This window comes from Seriola dumerili, unplaced genomic scaffold (genome assembly GCF_002260705.1).
Source record: "Seriola dumerili isolate Sdu_G_001 unplaced genomic scaffold, Sdu_1.0 BDQW01000129.1, whole genome shotgun sequence".
NCBI lineage: Eukaryota > Metazoa > Chordata > Actinopteri > Carangiformes > Carangidae > Seriola > Seriola dumerili.
Window position 1 is genome coordinate 763,087 of NW_019174384.1, and position 17,034 is coordinate 780,120.

Below are 17,034 nucleotides of genomic sequence, written 5' to 3' on the forward strand. Positions count from 1 at the left end.
ATACCCTCTCTCTCTCACTGGATTTCAAATAAAAAATAACACATGAAGCTATCTTTACTATATTATTTATTTCTTATTTATTTGATAACCTCCTGAAGCACTTCAAGTCTTGTTAGTAGACTGCAGCAATATCTATCTTGTGTTGAAGGAACAAGTCATCCAGTTTGAAATCAAGGCCAGTTTCCCACTGGGTTACAAGTTTACAAGTTAACAACTACAACCAAAATGTGAGTTGTGCGTACCTGATCTTTGTACAATGTGGATTTAGTGATATGGTGAAGAAATTCTGACACAAAAAACGGGCAACAACATCCTCGTCGGTGACCTACAGTACTTTTCACTGGACACCACACTGCGCGTGCTAAGCTAAGGCCACATGTGTTGATTACACACGACTTGTGCAGCGTAGGAAAACAAGACCAAATGACTGCAGTACCAGATGGAGCTGTCGGTGTATAATGCAGAGGCTTGTGGACGGGTGCAGTGCAGTAGGTATCAGTAATGATTTAACTGAGAAGAAGGAGCAGAGGTGATGGAGGGAAAAACATCAAGCCTGTCTGTGCTGTACTTCCGAGCTCCTCGGAGAGATGTGAGGCAGTAAACACTAAGCCGCCTGCAGCTCTGTCACACATATTATTGGGTTAGCTATGAAGGGAACCCAGGCTTAATCCTCTTCAACTCTGTGAGGCAAAGCAGGGAATCAGCACGCACTGGTTATCATATGACATTGTTTATAGTTTGTTTTTATTTTTTATTTATTTTTTAAAGTGAATCCACAACGTTGCAACCGTGCGGACAACGCCATGTGAAATTTGATTTGTAGGTGATGTATTTTGCGGTGATTACAGGATTGTAAAAGAGACGGAATCCACGAGGGAAGCTTATTATTATTGTGTAATACTTGTTATTACTCCACCAGCACGACAAATTAACAGGATTCACTCTTCCATGAAAAAGCTGTTTATCTATGTATTTTAAACTCCCTGGGGTTGGTGTGGCGAGGCAAAAAAAAAATAAATAAATAAAAAACGCCCCGTCTGTCATCCGTTTCCCCCACAATTCTTTGATCATTTTGTGACCTCTCTCCACTCCTCCTCCGCCCTCCTCCACGGCGGCAGTTTATTCACATGACGATTCATCCGGCGCTCTATCAGCATTAATAATGCAATCTGACAGATATTGTATAAGGCTGAGTACGAGGTGTCACTCACAGCAACAAACAAGTGAGGAAATGGATGATGTGATAAGGGTTGAGAGGGAGATAGAGACAGAGGGATGAGGATCAAAGGTTTAGCAGTTCACTTCACCTTAAGTTATTTTAGTATTTGACAGATATAGAGCCCCTAATCCTCGTGGATAAGATTTCATGTGTCAACGTTTTTTCAACTATTTATTTATTTATTTCATTATTTACAGATATTTTCGGGGGAAGAGTCATTTCAAGTCATTTTTTTTGGGGGTGGGGGGGTGGGGAGAAATGAGAAATAGTTGTCAAACCGAGAGATGACAGTTGTCTTAGCGCAGCTTGGAGAAGCAGCACCCGATGGTGTTTCCATTTTAAAGCCCCCCCCACCCCCCGAAAGTGACGTTCCCCTCATAAGATCCTACGCCGCTTTGAGTTCATCCGAGTTCATATTGCTCTTAAGAGGACGTGAGCATTCATCCACAGCTAGTGTGTCATTATGTGTGTCTGCATTTTGCACGGCGCTCTGAGGCATACATGTCATACAGTGTGGCTCCAAAAGGAAATGAAAGGTTTCAGTCAAATCAATTTTTTTTTTTTTCTTAAGTTATTTTTTCTAAAACAGATGATTCTTTGCTTAGATATAAATACATTCTCAGATATAATATCTCTACTTTGTTTTTTAGTAACTTCTGAGCCTTATTTTTGTGACAGCAATCATTCTAAGAGAGTGGGTGTCTTTTTTTTTCCTCCATGACTGAGGTCTTATTTAAAAATAAATAAATAAAAAATCCTTCAAATGCATATGATAATTCTGCTTCCTGAACCGTGCAACTGAGAATTACTTCTTTTTTTTTTTCCCGTGTCTATTTTTACACATTGTTTGTTTTTGTCTCGCGCAAAAGTGAAGTTTCTCCGGCTTGTGTGGTGTTATGCATAAAGCCATATGGTGTGTGTGTGTGTGTGTGTGTGTGTTTCATTACTCTAAGAGGAGAAGAAGTGTCGAGGGCAGCAGACAGACTCCATGAGCCTCCGCCGCCAAACAAAAGAAAAACACGCGCTGTCAAACTGTCAAAACTTGTACTTCAAGGATTGTGATCGGTCCGCCGTGTGAGGTTCTCCGTCGCTTTTATGTCTGCGGTGTTTGTGCGCAAGCGTGAGTGTGTGTGTGTGTGTGTGTGTGTGTGAGTGAGTGAGTGACTACGAATTCATCCATCTGCGAGTGCCTAGACACGTGTTCCTCTGTTGTTTGTGCATCCACCTTTGAGCGTTTACGCATGTTTGTGCGTGCACACTCAACACTGCCTGCTTCTCTCTGACAAACCTCACACTCTGATCTATTTCACTGAAGTCTGCAAGCTCGTATACTGCACCTCACTAGACCTGACGAATGGAAATATGCCAGAACGAGAAGAAGAAGAAGAAGACGAAGAAAAGTGCTATACTTCATGAAGCATGCTGAGGGCTTCATTGCCCAGGGAGGCCCTTGAGGGTTCCCCTTGTGCTTCAACCGGCTTTAAAAAATCTGCAACAGTGCTTTGCAATTACTGGTTGGAGTAAGAGAGCTGTGGTTTGTCTTGTTTAGAATAGGTAGAATTAGCAGCAATTACTACCTGCTGCAATTGTTTGTGGTAAGAGACAAAAAGAAAGCGATGAGAGGAGTATCAGCTCCTTCATCAGGCTCATCGCATTGTCTCTTCTCTTCTTCTCAATGCTGAATTATTTAGACAGCAAGTGAACTCTTCTGCAGCGTATGGCTGTCAGCAAATATTGAGACTGTCTTAATTGAACTTTACTGTTACGCTACGAACGCTGTGCAATTAAAGGGAAATGAAATGAGGTGGGCGTGATGAAGCGTCTATTTACAGACGGAGAGAGGGTGACACCACATGCAGCCGGCCAATTAAATAAAGCTGTTTCCCCACTGTAAAACATGCCATTTGGTTTTCCCCGTCTCCTTCTGCATGACACTAACATGTTAGGTGTTTGAATTCATAACACGTGTTGGTGAGAACATTACAGTATGAGACGTGTCATACTCTCAGTCGCTATGTTGCTCCTTTGAATTCTGGTAACTGTGCGCTTCACTACATGAGGCTACTTGTACATGCACATTTCAAATCGAGGGAAATCAATTGATTTGATCACCTAGAGAGCTCTGCTTTTGTCTTGAGTCCATTCGTGCTAATATATGTACAGTATATGCACACACACACAATATATATATATATAACTTCAGATCTATAAAGCTGGAGAAAATGTATGAATTTTTCGTGAGTTATGGAAATTTTCCCATAAATATACAAAGACATACACCTTGTGCTGTGTTTGAACTTCTGAACTTATTATCAATGTGTATTCTGTATGTTTCTGCACAGCGGTTGGGGCTTATCATCTCACGTCTGCCTGCGTTGGGGAGGGCTGAATGGAGGGGAGGACGATAAATATAGTGAGAGCTGTATAAACCTTTCAGGTCAACACTTATGTCTTGGTTTCTGTGTAATATTTTGCTCTATTATAGAGCAGTTTCACAAGAGGTCACTGCGCGGTAACCCCATAGATTTTCTCTCTCTCTATATATATGCATATATTTTTTGATAGTATCTACGGCCAGTATTTTTTCAGCAATGTATTTGCATTCAGTTTCTGTACAGTGGCTTTAATTGTGACTAATGAAGTCCACCGTTTCTGCATGGGTTTCCAAATGTTTACCCAAATACAGGACATCCCTGTCCTGTACGTCAAGCGCAAGACAAAAGATGTTTCATAAGCACATTTCACAAAAAGCACTTGTTGAGTTACTGGTTTTACAAAAATCAACTAAACTGAACATTAAAAATAAAACAGTGTCACTGTGAAGTGCATCTTGGCCTGCTAATTTACCGAGAGCTTTGACGTACTTATCTGGGTCTTCCAACGCCACTGCCGTCGCTGCTAAATACTTCATGTTTTTGTCTTTGGATTTCTGACACAGCTTCATTGTGAAAAGTTCTCCTTTTTAGAGCTGGGTAACATTTTTGTCAACTTTTCAAACTTTTCCCGCAAATGGAGCAGAACGATTTAGGGCTTCATTTATGCTAATGAACAGATATCAGATGAGTTAAGAGGGTTTGTTGAATCCAGTTTGAAACGTCCGTACGAACAAACCTCAAAAGTGAAAAAATACAGAAAGAGTAGTTTAAGGATAAGAATACAACAATGTTCTTGCATGAGGCCAAATTGTTTGTTACTGCGTCAGATGTTCTTTAGTAAAATGCCAACAGGTTGTTCTGTTTCACTGTAAACAGATACAGAACTTGAGTTCTTCTTTTTCATTTGGCCGCTAAACAATGTTGTGCTTCCCCTAAGGGTCACGATGCCTTATTTCAAACAGAAGTCTCGGACTCGCGTTATTAAAACACACTTGCTCTTACTACCGAGTACCTCAAGAAATATAACACAAAGCATTGGCCGGTAACTCACCAATGACAAACGATTCAGGCAGTTCGGAGGATTTCATTGACTGCACCGCTCCACTGCAGGGATAAAAGTCCTAATAACAAGTTAGGAGTTATTTCAGTCTCTTCTGGCCAAAGGATACATTCAATGTCAATTAGTAGGGGGATAATGACTGGACAGGTGCAGAAAGAGAAACTGTACAAAGTTCATAAGTGAAGTACATAACAGTATTTTTCCCAAGGCCATTTTTCCCCAGATAATTTCTTGAGCTTGTGGTGCACAAAGGCAGCATCGAGGTAAGATAGATCTACTGTAATCTCCACAATGACTGGGATAAACCTCCAGGATCACCAATAATTTTCCAATTTACCTTAATGTCTGGCTTCAACCTCTAATGGCGTATCCATTTGACTGATTGGTTCTCTGGCAGTTGTAATTACTAAATGTCTTCAGCCAGGGGCTTTGTATTTCACACAGGCGAGGGACAGACTTTGTCTCAATTAGCTTTTGGTTTTATCTCCTCTCCCTTTCTCTGCACCTCACACCTCAGTGACGCTGACAAGGATGTTTGTACCTGCTATACACACAGCGGCACTATCAGTTCAATCCTTGGCATGACTTTGAAGATTAGTCACCGAACCATGAAGAAGCTTTTGAAGTGTTGGGGATTCTTTGAAGTTTGCGCTGTGAGTTTTTTTCTTCTTCTTCTTCTTTTTTTTTTTTACCTTGTCAATGCGTTAGACAAAGTTTGTGCTACCTTTGAACATTTAGCGTGGCAATAAGAGGAGGGAGCAGTCGCAGGCATGAACATTACATGATGGAGATTTGTATCATCAAAGTCCATCTGACGGGTGTTTCAAACTGATGCACTCGGCGTACATATCCTACAGGTCCCTTCACACAGACCTGTCAATGCTGTTTTCAGTCATTAGGATCTCTTTCGTTGGGAGTATACCTCTGGAAAAAAGAACTAGGCTGATACTTTCCTGTTTTTTTTATTTCTAAGTCACTCTATCTGACCAACAAGTGGTTTAAGCCGCTCCAATTGTGGTTCTGAGATGTTTTATTCCTGTCATGTGGGAGGCCATGAATGACTAGAATAAACTTCTCATCCATTTTACACTTGGCAGGCGAAATGATTATGAATAAAAATGAAACTGACGTTGGAAAACAGCGAAGCAGGAAAACCTGCCCAGTGAAGCCTGATGGTCCACATAAAGTGGAGCCATGGCCAAATTCTCTCGGCCAACTCTGCATGTGTACGCTGAGTTTCCCTGGCTGCTTCACCTCGATACGAGATTAATGAATTTCTGCTGACTTGATTGATCGCGTTGCTTGCGGGGCGAACGTATGGTCGAGGAGCAGGGCTTTGCTACGTCTGCGCGTGCGTCCTAGTCACCGCGCCAGTGCTATAACCGCCACCGGCAGATATATGTACACACACCCGGGGAGGGTGACGGACAAGCGTCTACTCGTAAAACAGTTTTTGCGCCAGGCTGGTGCTACAGGCAAGGGCAACTGCTGCCGGACGAGGCCTGTGCTGACACACAGGTCATTTCAAGGCTGCAGATGGCCGACCAGCCTCTCTGTGCAGCACCACCAGAGAAGAGGCGATGCCAAACATATCCTCACTATAACCTCTTGGAATTTGGCTCCAAAACCCACATTCATATGCAACGCCCGCGATAAGGGCAAAGTGCATTAAATTGGAAAAAATGAGCTCATATTTTGATGAAACTGTACAGATAATACTCCTGATTTTCTGCATTCTAATTCCATAAACAAAACCTGTGAATTTTAAGGTCATTTAAATTCCACTGAGCTGCTGCCAAGCCTTTGAAGCCAAAAAATTGCCTGTCATCCTTTTACAATACAGGCTATTGAGCACAGTGTGGCTCACAGGGGTGTCCATAAATAATAAATATTCCTCTGCAAACTGTTAATTGTAGGGAGCTGAGGACAAGATTAAATGAAACATCCACTACTCTGACTTAAAAAATACTGCTGTTTGGCTACATGGCTGTTTTCATTACAGTCAAACACATTTTAAAGTGTACACCAATGCTTCTAATGAAGAGTCGAGACTTTGTTTTACCTCTCCTGCAGAGTAGATGTTAACAAATGCTAATTTGCCCCCATTAAAAATTTGTCCCAGCTGCAGCTGCAACTTGGCGCACTAATGATGACACATCCAGATTTAATGAGGAGAGCAGAACGGTCAACGGCCGGATTCATTAGACCCAACATATCACAGCATACCTTTACAATATTTTGGCATTTTTAAATATTTTGGTTTCATTTATGTCATTTTATTTTATATTTTATTAGTTTCTCCTTTTGGATTTAAATGTAGCTTCCTGATTTCTGTTGGTTATAATATAATTACACAAGAGAGGGTTTAAACAGTGAGCAAGAGTTTGAGAAGGAGTTTGGGTATGAAATCCTCTTAATATGTTTTCGTTTAATGTGGTTACAATCTGCATTTTTACGATTGCAACAGATTGCATCACGACTCGTATGTGGAAAGGGTCACCCATAGTGATGAACCTTATAAAAATCGTCACCAAAAGCTGCAGCTCCTGAGCTTTAAGGCGTCTTCCATGTGATTGTTTTTGTTTTACGCCCCTCTGAGACTTTGCTGTTATTGATTCTCTCTCTAAAAACCCAGTGTATAGCCCACCACCTGCCCAGCAGCAAACAGCAGAGTGTCGACTCTGCAACATATCAACTTCCCAAAACAACTGCATCTTAAAAGGAGCTATTTGTAAGTTTTGATATTGCTACATAGCTAACGTCGGCAGCAAACTTCATTCCTTTACTCTCTAAGAGCCGTCTCCAGCTGTGGAAAGCAGCTCTTTTCATGCACTGAAGTTAGCATGCTAACTAGCTAGCCCCGGCCCGTGTCAAGCTCTCGCTTCTGGCAAGAAACCAACATTTGGCGGCAGAGAAATCTTGTAAATAGCCCCCTTTAAAGCTATAGCCTACAGTATTCACTGTACTAGGGTGATTCAGATGAACATAACATTGTATCAGACTTAGGGAGCAGTCAGCACTACAGATAACATCTTCACATCAGAGATAAAGTAAATGCAATGGGTATGAACGTTTAAAAAAAAAATGCAGCGGGAGAGTGAATGCATTTAGCATGCGGACGTTTAAGAGCAGAGATACAAGGTGGAAAGTTTACAGGTTATTCCCAGGAGAGTGTGGTTAAGCACACTGTGCACTAGTACTTTTTTTTTTTTCCATTTTGTGAGCCTCACTCCACCACATCTCTGGGAAAATCACTTGCATTTCAAACATCTGTTAAGTACATAACCCATGATGCATTGCTGTGGTAACCAGCAGTACACAAAGCAGTTAGGACCTGACCTTGACTCTGTTTTCATTGTTGTTCTGCTGCTTGTGCTGGAGTGAAGGATTTCAAAACGCTTGCATCACTGCATAAAGTGTCTTTATGTTGATTTTATCCTAAGAGGAGATTTGTCTGATGTGCTCATAAACACTCTGATTGCATTTGATTGTCTGCCTTCCCATTTTGAAGAAGATGGGGATATCCCACTGTACGGTGCGGAGAAAGCTTTTAAATATCCCGTGGAGCCATGTTACATAGTGGAGAGGAAGCTTTTCAAAACAATCATGCAGAGTGGGTTTTATATCATAAAACACCCCGGTGCTATCCTTACCAATCAAATTGGATTAAGAACAGGCAGAGATTGATCTATTCTGCGCTCGACAGCTCACTGTGTTTGACCAGATTAGTTTCAACTCTGTGCAGCTGTATACTACCACAGAAAGAAATGAAAATCTTGTCATTGCAGGTGAAGTGTTCCCCCCTGTCCATCACAAACAGCCGACTCCCTCTGGACAATAACAGATTCCACTCGTATATCATCCTGTGTCTGCCATGCCCCGCCACACAGGAGTTTCTCCCACCGCATATTACCCACCCTCCACCCCCCCTCACCCCGCTGCAGGTGAAGGAGGGCCAACTGAGAAATGGCTCCATTTGCATCTTAGCTAATTGTATCATTGCTCCAGGCTTCCTAATAGTCAATGAATTTTCTGAGAACAGAGTTCGGAAAGAAATAAGAAACTGTTGGAGCTGCAAAGCGAAAGCCACTGTTTGTAGTGAAATGAGGTTTTCTGCAGGTAAGAGGAAAAGGCCCTGCTGAGAAAGACTGTGGTATTGAAGTGAGATAAGATGTATGAGGTACACAGGGTATAGTCTTTCTTCCAAGACCATAAATATAATAACCACCTAAGTTAAAAAAAAAAAAAAAAAGAAGCGTTCTTGAGAATATAAAAAACACTGAACATTTATTCAGTATACCTTTATGTTTTTAAATGTGTGCTGAAGTTGCTGAAAGAATAAAGTGTCACGAGGAGTCAAGACAGATTAAGGAGACCCTCAGTTCTCATTCGCTTTAAAGAACGCTCAATTAACACCGTCTAGCACCAGTAAATGCGAGCTGGGGGGAAAAGTGAGTGAATAAAGCTCGGGATTCTTGTGAGTATGAAGACTTCAAACTGGGGCTGCGCAAGTAATTGAAATATATAATCGAAATCGCAATATGGCCAAGTGCCATATCCAAACCGCAGGAGCTGCAATTTTTTGATAAAGGTAAAATGTGTCACAATATTGTGTGTACATTGTTAGCATCATAAGCGTTGTGGTGATACAGAGACGGCCCCCGGCCTGCAATTCATATTCTCCAGACACAAGTGAACAGGCTTGTTTTGTACAAGCCCCAACAAAAAAAAAAAAAAAAAAAAAAAAAAAAAAAAAAAAATCACATCATCATCATCATCTTTTGTTTTTAATTTTCAGGGAAAAATGCAAAAAAAACGATCATTCAAACTGGAACCGTGACTCGAACTGCACATCGCTCAGCATTCGTTCACATCATTCATTCACGGACCAATGGTGGAAGCGCAAAAATCAACGAAAAACAAACAAAAAAAAAAGCAGGTCAACACAATCGTGCGGACAAAAACAATACAGCCCAGATGTGTGTTCTCTCTCTCCCCACCTGCTGGCTTCTTCCTAAATATACTCACACTGAAAACACGCACATGTTGATATCAGATCCAGAATTCTTCTACAACGAGCACGGAAGATGATTATCAAATACGATGCAAACATTAAAGCTCCCTGGTTGAGGGCAGTAGACAAAAGGAACACACCCCTTGACGCCTCCTCGCACCATTATAAATAGAAAGGCACTGGCCTCAAGATATTGTGCTGAATAATCCCCCTGAGTTGTAGTCATAAATAGTAGTGCTGTGTAAATGTCCCGTTCACTGTAATCCATTTATGCTTTTTTACAGTGCTTCATGAACCCTTGGCTGGAAAAATTAGAGCTGTTCCTTTTCTTTTTACAGCGCGTCTGTGCTGCGGCTGTCTACTTGCCGAGTTGAATTTCAGCTTCAACACCGTGCGCCTTGACTCCTTTGAAACCAAAGGGCAGCAACTGATTGAAAACGTGGGGAAAATTAGTTTTTTTTTGTCCGTCTGTCTTGAAGACTAAACTTATTTTTCAAGAGGCAGGTTGAGAGGTAGAACGTACCATATGGCATATCATTGCCTTAAAGCCATTCTGCTGCGTTCTGATATTAAATTAAATCCATGCAACTGTTCCTTTACCTCAAAATCAGACACAATTGTCACTGTGGGGCAGAAAAGCTTAGGCCTGTGACAAAAGTACACACATTTATGGCTGGGTACACCACAGAAAATGCTCTGCAGCCTGCAATACAAATAGAGGCATTGATTTACAAATAGAGGGAATTTTGCCGTTGCTTTCAGAGGCAGAGAGACACATTTTAAGACAAGATATAAATGGAAAGAATCCATGACGCAGTTATTCCACCTCTGCGGTGCATGGCAGCAACACCAGTGGAGAAAAGGTGTATCGGGCTACCTTTCTGTGTTCTGTTTCAGTGAGCAGCCTCTCCAGCCTTTTCCTCAGCCCCGTCAAGCTGCCTTGGCAACAATCAGAGCAGAGTGGCTGAGGCATGGCAAAGAGCAATGTACAGTGGTGGAGTGGTAGGAAATTACAAAAGGAATCAATTCAATGAGTTCCCTCCCTCCATGAAAAAATGTCTATAAATCAGGCAGGTGGCCAGACCCAAACAACAACCATTTAAGAGCCTGTCTACAAAGGCACAATGCATTACAGAGCAAGGCGAGGGAGAGCTCAGTAATATGGCTACTTCTGCTCTACAGTAAATCCCTTATTTTTTTCCCCACTCTACAACGATCCCGACACAGCATTGCTGTCAGCAACATGACCTTGGTGCTTTTTCTGCTGACCTTATCCATATTTCTTCTTTTTTTTTTTTTATATTGGTATGAGATTGGGATGCTTTTCTGTACCGTATTAAAGGCAGTAATGCCAGAACGAAGACTTAACTGTCTTCTGCCCTATACTGACAATAAAAGCAGTACTGTAGAAGCTGTAATCGTTTTTAAAGAGCCGGTTTTGAACACCAGATCATCATTTTCCCTCTAAAAAGCAGTTTGCAGACTGTGTTTCTGTGATGAAGCTCCTCTTTGTGCCTTTTTTTTTTTTGATAACAAATGTCAAGTCCTTGGAACAATTATTTTGCCAATTACACTACCGTTTGCCTATCACTTCCTCTGTTGTTTTCCCATGTTTCTCATCGTGGCGCTATCACTTCGTGGGATGTGAAGCTTAATGGAGGTTGTAAATAAACTAAAAGGCAAGGTCAGCAGGAAAACCACTGATGGAATAAATTAGCGTCCCGCTCTAAAGAAAACAACAGAGAAGACAACATGAAATATAACAGTAGAGAGCGGTAAAAGGGGTCCGTGACCGCTCACCCCACCGCTGATTTATCTGACAAGAGAGGCAATCTAACCCTTCTCCACTGATTTGTCATGTTCCCTGTGACCTGTCCACAGACATAACTACGGCATGGGTGTCACATTGTGGGTTTAAACTACCATCAGGTGGTCATTGTGGGGCTCATTTGAGTTCGCACATGTATGTGTGTGTGTGTGTGTGTGTGTGTGTGTGCCTACGCCACATTAATTTTCAGTGTCTGGTGCTGATAAATGTCAAGGTCACTTCAGAGATGGCAAGCAGCAGTTTATTCCCACACACACACACACACACGCACATGCCGAGACAACACACACACACACACACACACACTGGTGCAGCACTGTAAACAGCGAGCCCATAAGAGTCATGAATCATCACGCACCTGTAGTGGGTGTTGAATAATTACAGGAAAGTGAATAGCATTAGAGTCTGTGGGTGATGTAATGCTAAAAACATGTGCTGCCAAGTGAAATAATGTGCGTTCATCCATGAATGAGCAGCTGAATGTGTAGCATGATCGCAGTCTCAGGTGTAATGGTTGCCCCGACAGAGAATCTCTGCCCTGTAAATCAAATGGCTGCTCTCGCATTTCTGGATGACCGCTCAGTTTACTCCTTCATCCGCTGCAGGAACAGAACGAGCGACCTTACAGTGAAACGTAACCATCACTCAGTTTCCGCTTTACAATGCTCTTGCTGTGATTTCGACATAATCTCATGCCACGCTATAATTAGCTGAACGAACCCGTTACAGTATAGCACTTCACGGGAAAACTGCATCATGTAATTGTGAAGATACTGAGGCCACACAGTGTCAGTAGCCTCTTGCAGTGGAAAATTAAGTTGGATAAAATATAAAAAAATAAAAAGAGACTATTTTCCAGTGAGAAAATATGTGTGTGCATGTGTGTGTGTGTGCATAATATTCCAGCAACATCAGTGTTACCTTGGTTACTAATCCTGTTTACTGAGGATTGGATCCATTATTCAGGTTCTTCTTCTTAAAGCTGAATAGTTGTTATCAGCGTGTGTCAGGGACACAGACTCAGAGGAGGCAAATATTGAATATTCAGTCTTTTCTTCACAATATTTCACAGTATTTAATGCACTAAGTGTAATCCCTTTTGGAATATAAACTGTAATGAAAACCTGGATTTCTACAGCTATAAAAAATGAAATCATGTGCTTCCATTAAAAAGAAAATCAATTGGAAAAGCAATGAGACGTATGTGGGATCTATTTATCTGGGCTATGTGTCTATCAATCTCCTTCAAGATAACTAATTAAATATAGAACTTGAATAGCTGAGTAGTGCATCCTTTCCTTGGGTAGGTATAATTTCATTGACTCTGCAGCCAATCACCTTTCACAAAAAATAACATTCGGATGATGAATAGGACACTTAGAAATAATTTCAGGGGAGACTTACAAAAGCTGAGGCTAATGTGCGCTGATAACTTGACAGCACAAAAAAAGTCTGAATAAAACTGCAACATGAATTACAGCCCACGCATTCTGTGATCCGTGAAACGGCACACAAAGCATTAGGGATGCAACAATATGGGTATTGAGATAGCAAAGCTTTCTCACTGATAGCCACTGTATTCGGCTTCTCAACAAAACAGAGAAAACTGCTGCAGCATTCACACATTGATGCTCCCTCTAATTCTCCAACTCAGCCATGCAGCGGTAGCATTTCAACCATGCAAAAATGTGGCTTAGGTAAGCAGTTGACTGGCCAGTGCAAGAGTGTAAACCTTCATCAACAAAAGCCTTCATCAACAAAAAGTGTGTATTTCCATCAAAGGTGATTGATTTTGATCTTAATAAAAGACATTATGAAATATATAATCATATGAATGAGTAGAGGTAATTATGCAAAAAAAAAAAAAGCTATAAATTGTGAAATTCTTTTTGAATGTATTAACTTATTAATATGAAATGTTATTTTATCACTTTTATTTTCACATTATTATTTGTTTTCAAACCTCTACTTTAAAGTGTCCATTTTTATTTCAGAGTTCAGGCATTTTTACCAGTGACAATTTTATTTCATGTCACATTTTATTTCGTAATATCAGTTTTCATGTCACCATTTTCTGCCCCCCCCCTCCCCCCTTTTTAGGCTATCACAAACCCCAGTTTATTTTAGTTAGCAAAGTGGCTAACTAGCTGTTAGCTAGAGAACTACAAAGACTATACCTTTCTCTGAGAAACCACCTTTAAGATCACAACACTGCTGAGATAACTCTAAATTTAACAGTTAACCCAAACTCTGTAACCAGTTTAGGGAGTTAGCTAGTGAGGTAAGTAGCATGTGAAGGTAATAAAGGTGAGTTAGTTGTCTGTGTACTGTGTTTAAAGCATTCATTCCATATTACTTTGGCATTGTTGTTGTTCTAGCTAGCAGGAGCTAGCTCACATGCTAAATGTCATACGGTAGCAGATGTTACTTACATGCCACCGGCCTCCCTGGCTAACAAGCTAACTAGCTCAGTGAAAGCTCAAAGTGAAGAGCCACTGTGAATGGCAGCAGTTAACTGGTTAATTCAAAGTTAACTTGGCAGACTTGTGATTTTAAAGATGTTCATCAAAAGACATGAAACTCTAAAGAGCTAAAACACAGTCTTTCTCTGTGGTTTCTCTCGCCAACAGGAGCTAGCGAGGTAAGGCAGCGTGGTTGGTCGTCGCTGGGAGCATATGTTATCAAAAGAGAATGATAAAATACCATTTCATGATAATGAGTTTTTATATTCATTAAATTATTTGATTTTGTGGTTCATTCATATATTTCACTATATGTTTATTTATTTCATAATGTCTTATTTTACCGATTTAATTCACTTTGGGGTTCTATAATGTTTTCTTCAGGAGCAGAATTAGCTGGAGTTGGCCTGTCCAAAACCTCTAAAGTCCTGTCCTCCCCTCTGTCTGTGTCCCAGGAGGGCAACTGGAGGAGAATGACTGGTAAAACCCAGACAAGCAACGTGACCAACAAGAATGACCCGCGCTCCCTCAACTCCAGAGTCTTTATTGGCAACCTCAACACAGCCATTGTCAAGAAGACCGATATAGAGGTCATCTTTGCCAAGTACGGAAAGATAGTGGGTTGTTCTGTACACAAGGGTTATGCCTTCGTACAGTACTTGAACGAGAGGAACGCTCGGGCGGCTGTGGCAGGAGAAAATGCCCGTATCATCGCTGGACAGCCTCTTGGTGAGTCCTCATTTCTCTTTGTTTTTTTTGGTGAGAAATCTTTGTGTTACTTGCATTGCAGATGCTGTTAGGAACTAACGTGGAGACAGTAAGACACAGTCTATACTCCACTTCCCAAAAAACTTTCCCCTTTAAATACAGAATATTTCGTTAAAGCCTGTTCTTTGCTAGAGGAATGGATTGTCTCTCTCTGGAACACGAAATGCCTCGGGCGTCTCTCAGACTTTTAGTTTAGAACCTCCCTCGGCTCCTAAATGCTGAAGTGTCTGTGTTTGTTGTCACGCTGTTTTGGAGAAAATCCCTGCAGAATCCGTTAACTGATCCACTAGTGAATGTAAGCACAGTTTGATGTTAACATTTATCAGGCAGCAACTTGCAAAAAGTATGTCAAAGTTCTTGTGACACACTACTTAGAACAGAGCAGAGTGTGTTAAGTGGCATGGGATGCTGCTACAATTTGCTGTGCAAGCATTGATTTTCTAGTGTGCATGCACTTTGTAATGGGTTGTTTTTGTGAATGTTGACTGTAAAATGCTTTTTCTTCACATTTATTTTGCTTATGGCCGGGAGGCAAAAATATTCCTGCCATTGGAAGATATGATTCATAAAGTAACTTTCTAGACAATCTGAGGAAATTTAGACAAGCACAGAGAAAAATTTTGTTTATGCAGGTCTTTGTGTTTGACTTTACCTCCACTAGCAAACAAAACCACCTTTTAAGTTTGAATGTAGAATCAGTCTTGTCTGCGGAGGGCATTGTCTTGGGCCTTATCTTGTTAAAACATCTTTACGAGCCCTTGGGATTAATTACAAAGGTTCAGCAGAGCAAGTTCCTAGACACTACTGCTATAAAACATAATTTTAAAATTATCATGACTGGATAATACTGCATATAGGCATGTTTGGTGTTTCAACAAGAGAACCTGGGGTGTGGAGTGTAAAGAGTGCAAATATCACTGGATGTCAGTACGTTACAGAATTAAAAATGTCATTATTGAGATGATCAAAGAGAGCAGTGCATGATGGAAGTGCAGTGAGAGACTGGAATGGATTATTATGTAAATGTAGAATATGTGCAGAGTTGATATTTGGCTTCCCAGCTTTGACCTCATCCCTCCCTACAAGGATACATCAAGTTCTGCACAGCAGGGATTAGGGAGTGACAATAGTATCCTCCTCCATATGCGTAACATATACTCAGAACCTAAAGGTGGGAAAACTCGGATGGAGGTTGAGGTGCAGTGAACTGCAACATAGGGGCCAAGCTCTGCGCTGTAGGGATTAGGGAGTGACGATCGTAACTTCCCCCCCTAAGGGATCATACGTATTTTGCTCAGGAAGTAGCATGGATTATCACATGAATGTAGAATATATGGAAGGTTGATATTTCATACTTTAGGCTGATACCTTATCACAAGGATAAATCAAGCTCAACACAACCAGTGATGATAAATGACTTTGCCCCGTAAGGGAACATAGACCCTGAGTTTACTGCTGGACACTGGGGTGAAGGTGCAGCGGACTGCAAGATGTTTGGTGTTTCAACCACAAAGCAGAGCTCTGTATAGCGGTGGTTGGGGAGTGACAATGAAAACTCATACATACAGATTTTACTGTATGTAAGATACACCAAATTCTTCCCGGCAGGAATTTGGCCTGACAATAATAACTTCCTGCCTATGGGAACGCAGGGATGGAGGTGGAGGGGCAACAGACTGGATCGTATGTAGTGCTTCAATCACATAGCTAAAGCCAGGAAGTGAAATGGATTATAATGTAAATGTAGAATATTTACAGAGTTGATATTTGGCATCTAGGCTCTGACCTCATCACTCCCCACATGGATAAAGTAAACTCAGGACAGGAGGGATTAGGAACTAGGATGATAATGAGGTGTTTCAAACAGGAAATATGGGCCATGAAGTAAAGAGTACAAATATCACAGTGTGACAGTGTTACATAGTTAAAGCTGTGACCCCGTCAAACTCCACAGGGATGCACCAAGTTCAGCATTGGGGAGTGAAAATAATAACTGCCCCCCTAAGAGAATATAGACTAGACCCAGAGTCTACAGTTGGACACTGGGGTGGAGCTGGAGGTGCAGACTTTAGTTGCCAGAACTAGCTTGCTTCACTCACAGTTCAGCTATTGTTTTGGTATGAATATAGCGTCTCCACTGGCATTTCAGCAGGACACGTATTTATCAACTCAGTTCCTCCGGCTTGAGAATGATCTTTCTAACCGCTCGTGCACTCTGCCACGCCAGTACACAGTTTCCTCGGGGCAGTTTTTGGAGTTAGGGTCGGGAGTGAAAGAGAAAAAAGTTTTATTCAAGATAATTAACACA

At 41.3% G+C, this 17,034-nt stretch overlaps 1 protein-coding gene across 2 annotated transcripts in view; it reads left to right on the top strand.

Annotated features, from left to right (window-relative positions):
• Positions 1-17,034, top strand: part of ralyl (RALY RNA binding protein like) — an 86,424-nt gene that overhangs the window by 21,205 nt on the left and 48,185 nt on the right. Inside the window, exon 2 of one of the 2 annotated variants that reach the window (XM_022748783.1) lies at positions 14,414-14,687. In XM_022748783.1, the coding sequence (XP_022604504.1) occupies positions 14,432-14,687 (256 nt within the window). In that variant the 5' untranslated portion in view covers positions 14,414-14,431. Of the gene's footprint in view, positions 1-14,413; positions 14,688-17,034 lie in introns of those variants that run through there. The other variant, XM_022748782.1, reaches the window with a different exon arrangement.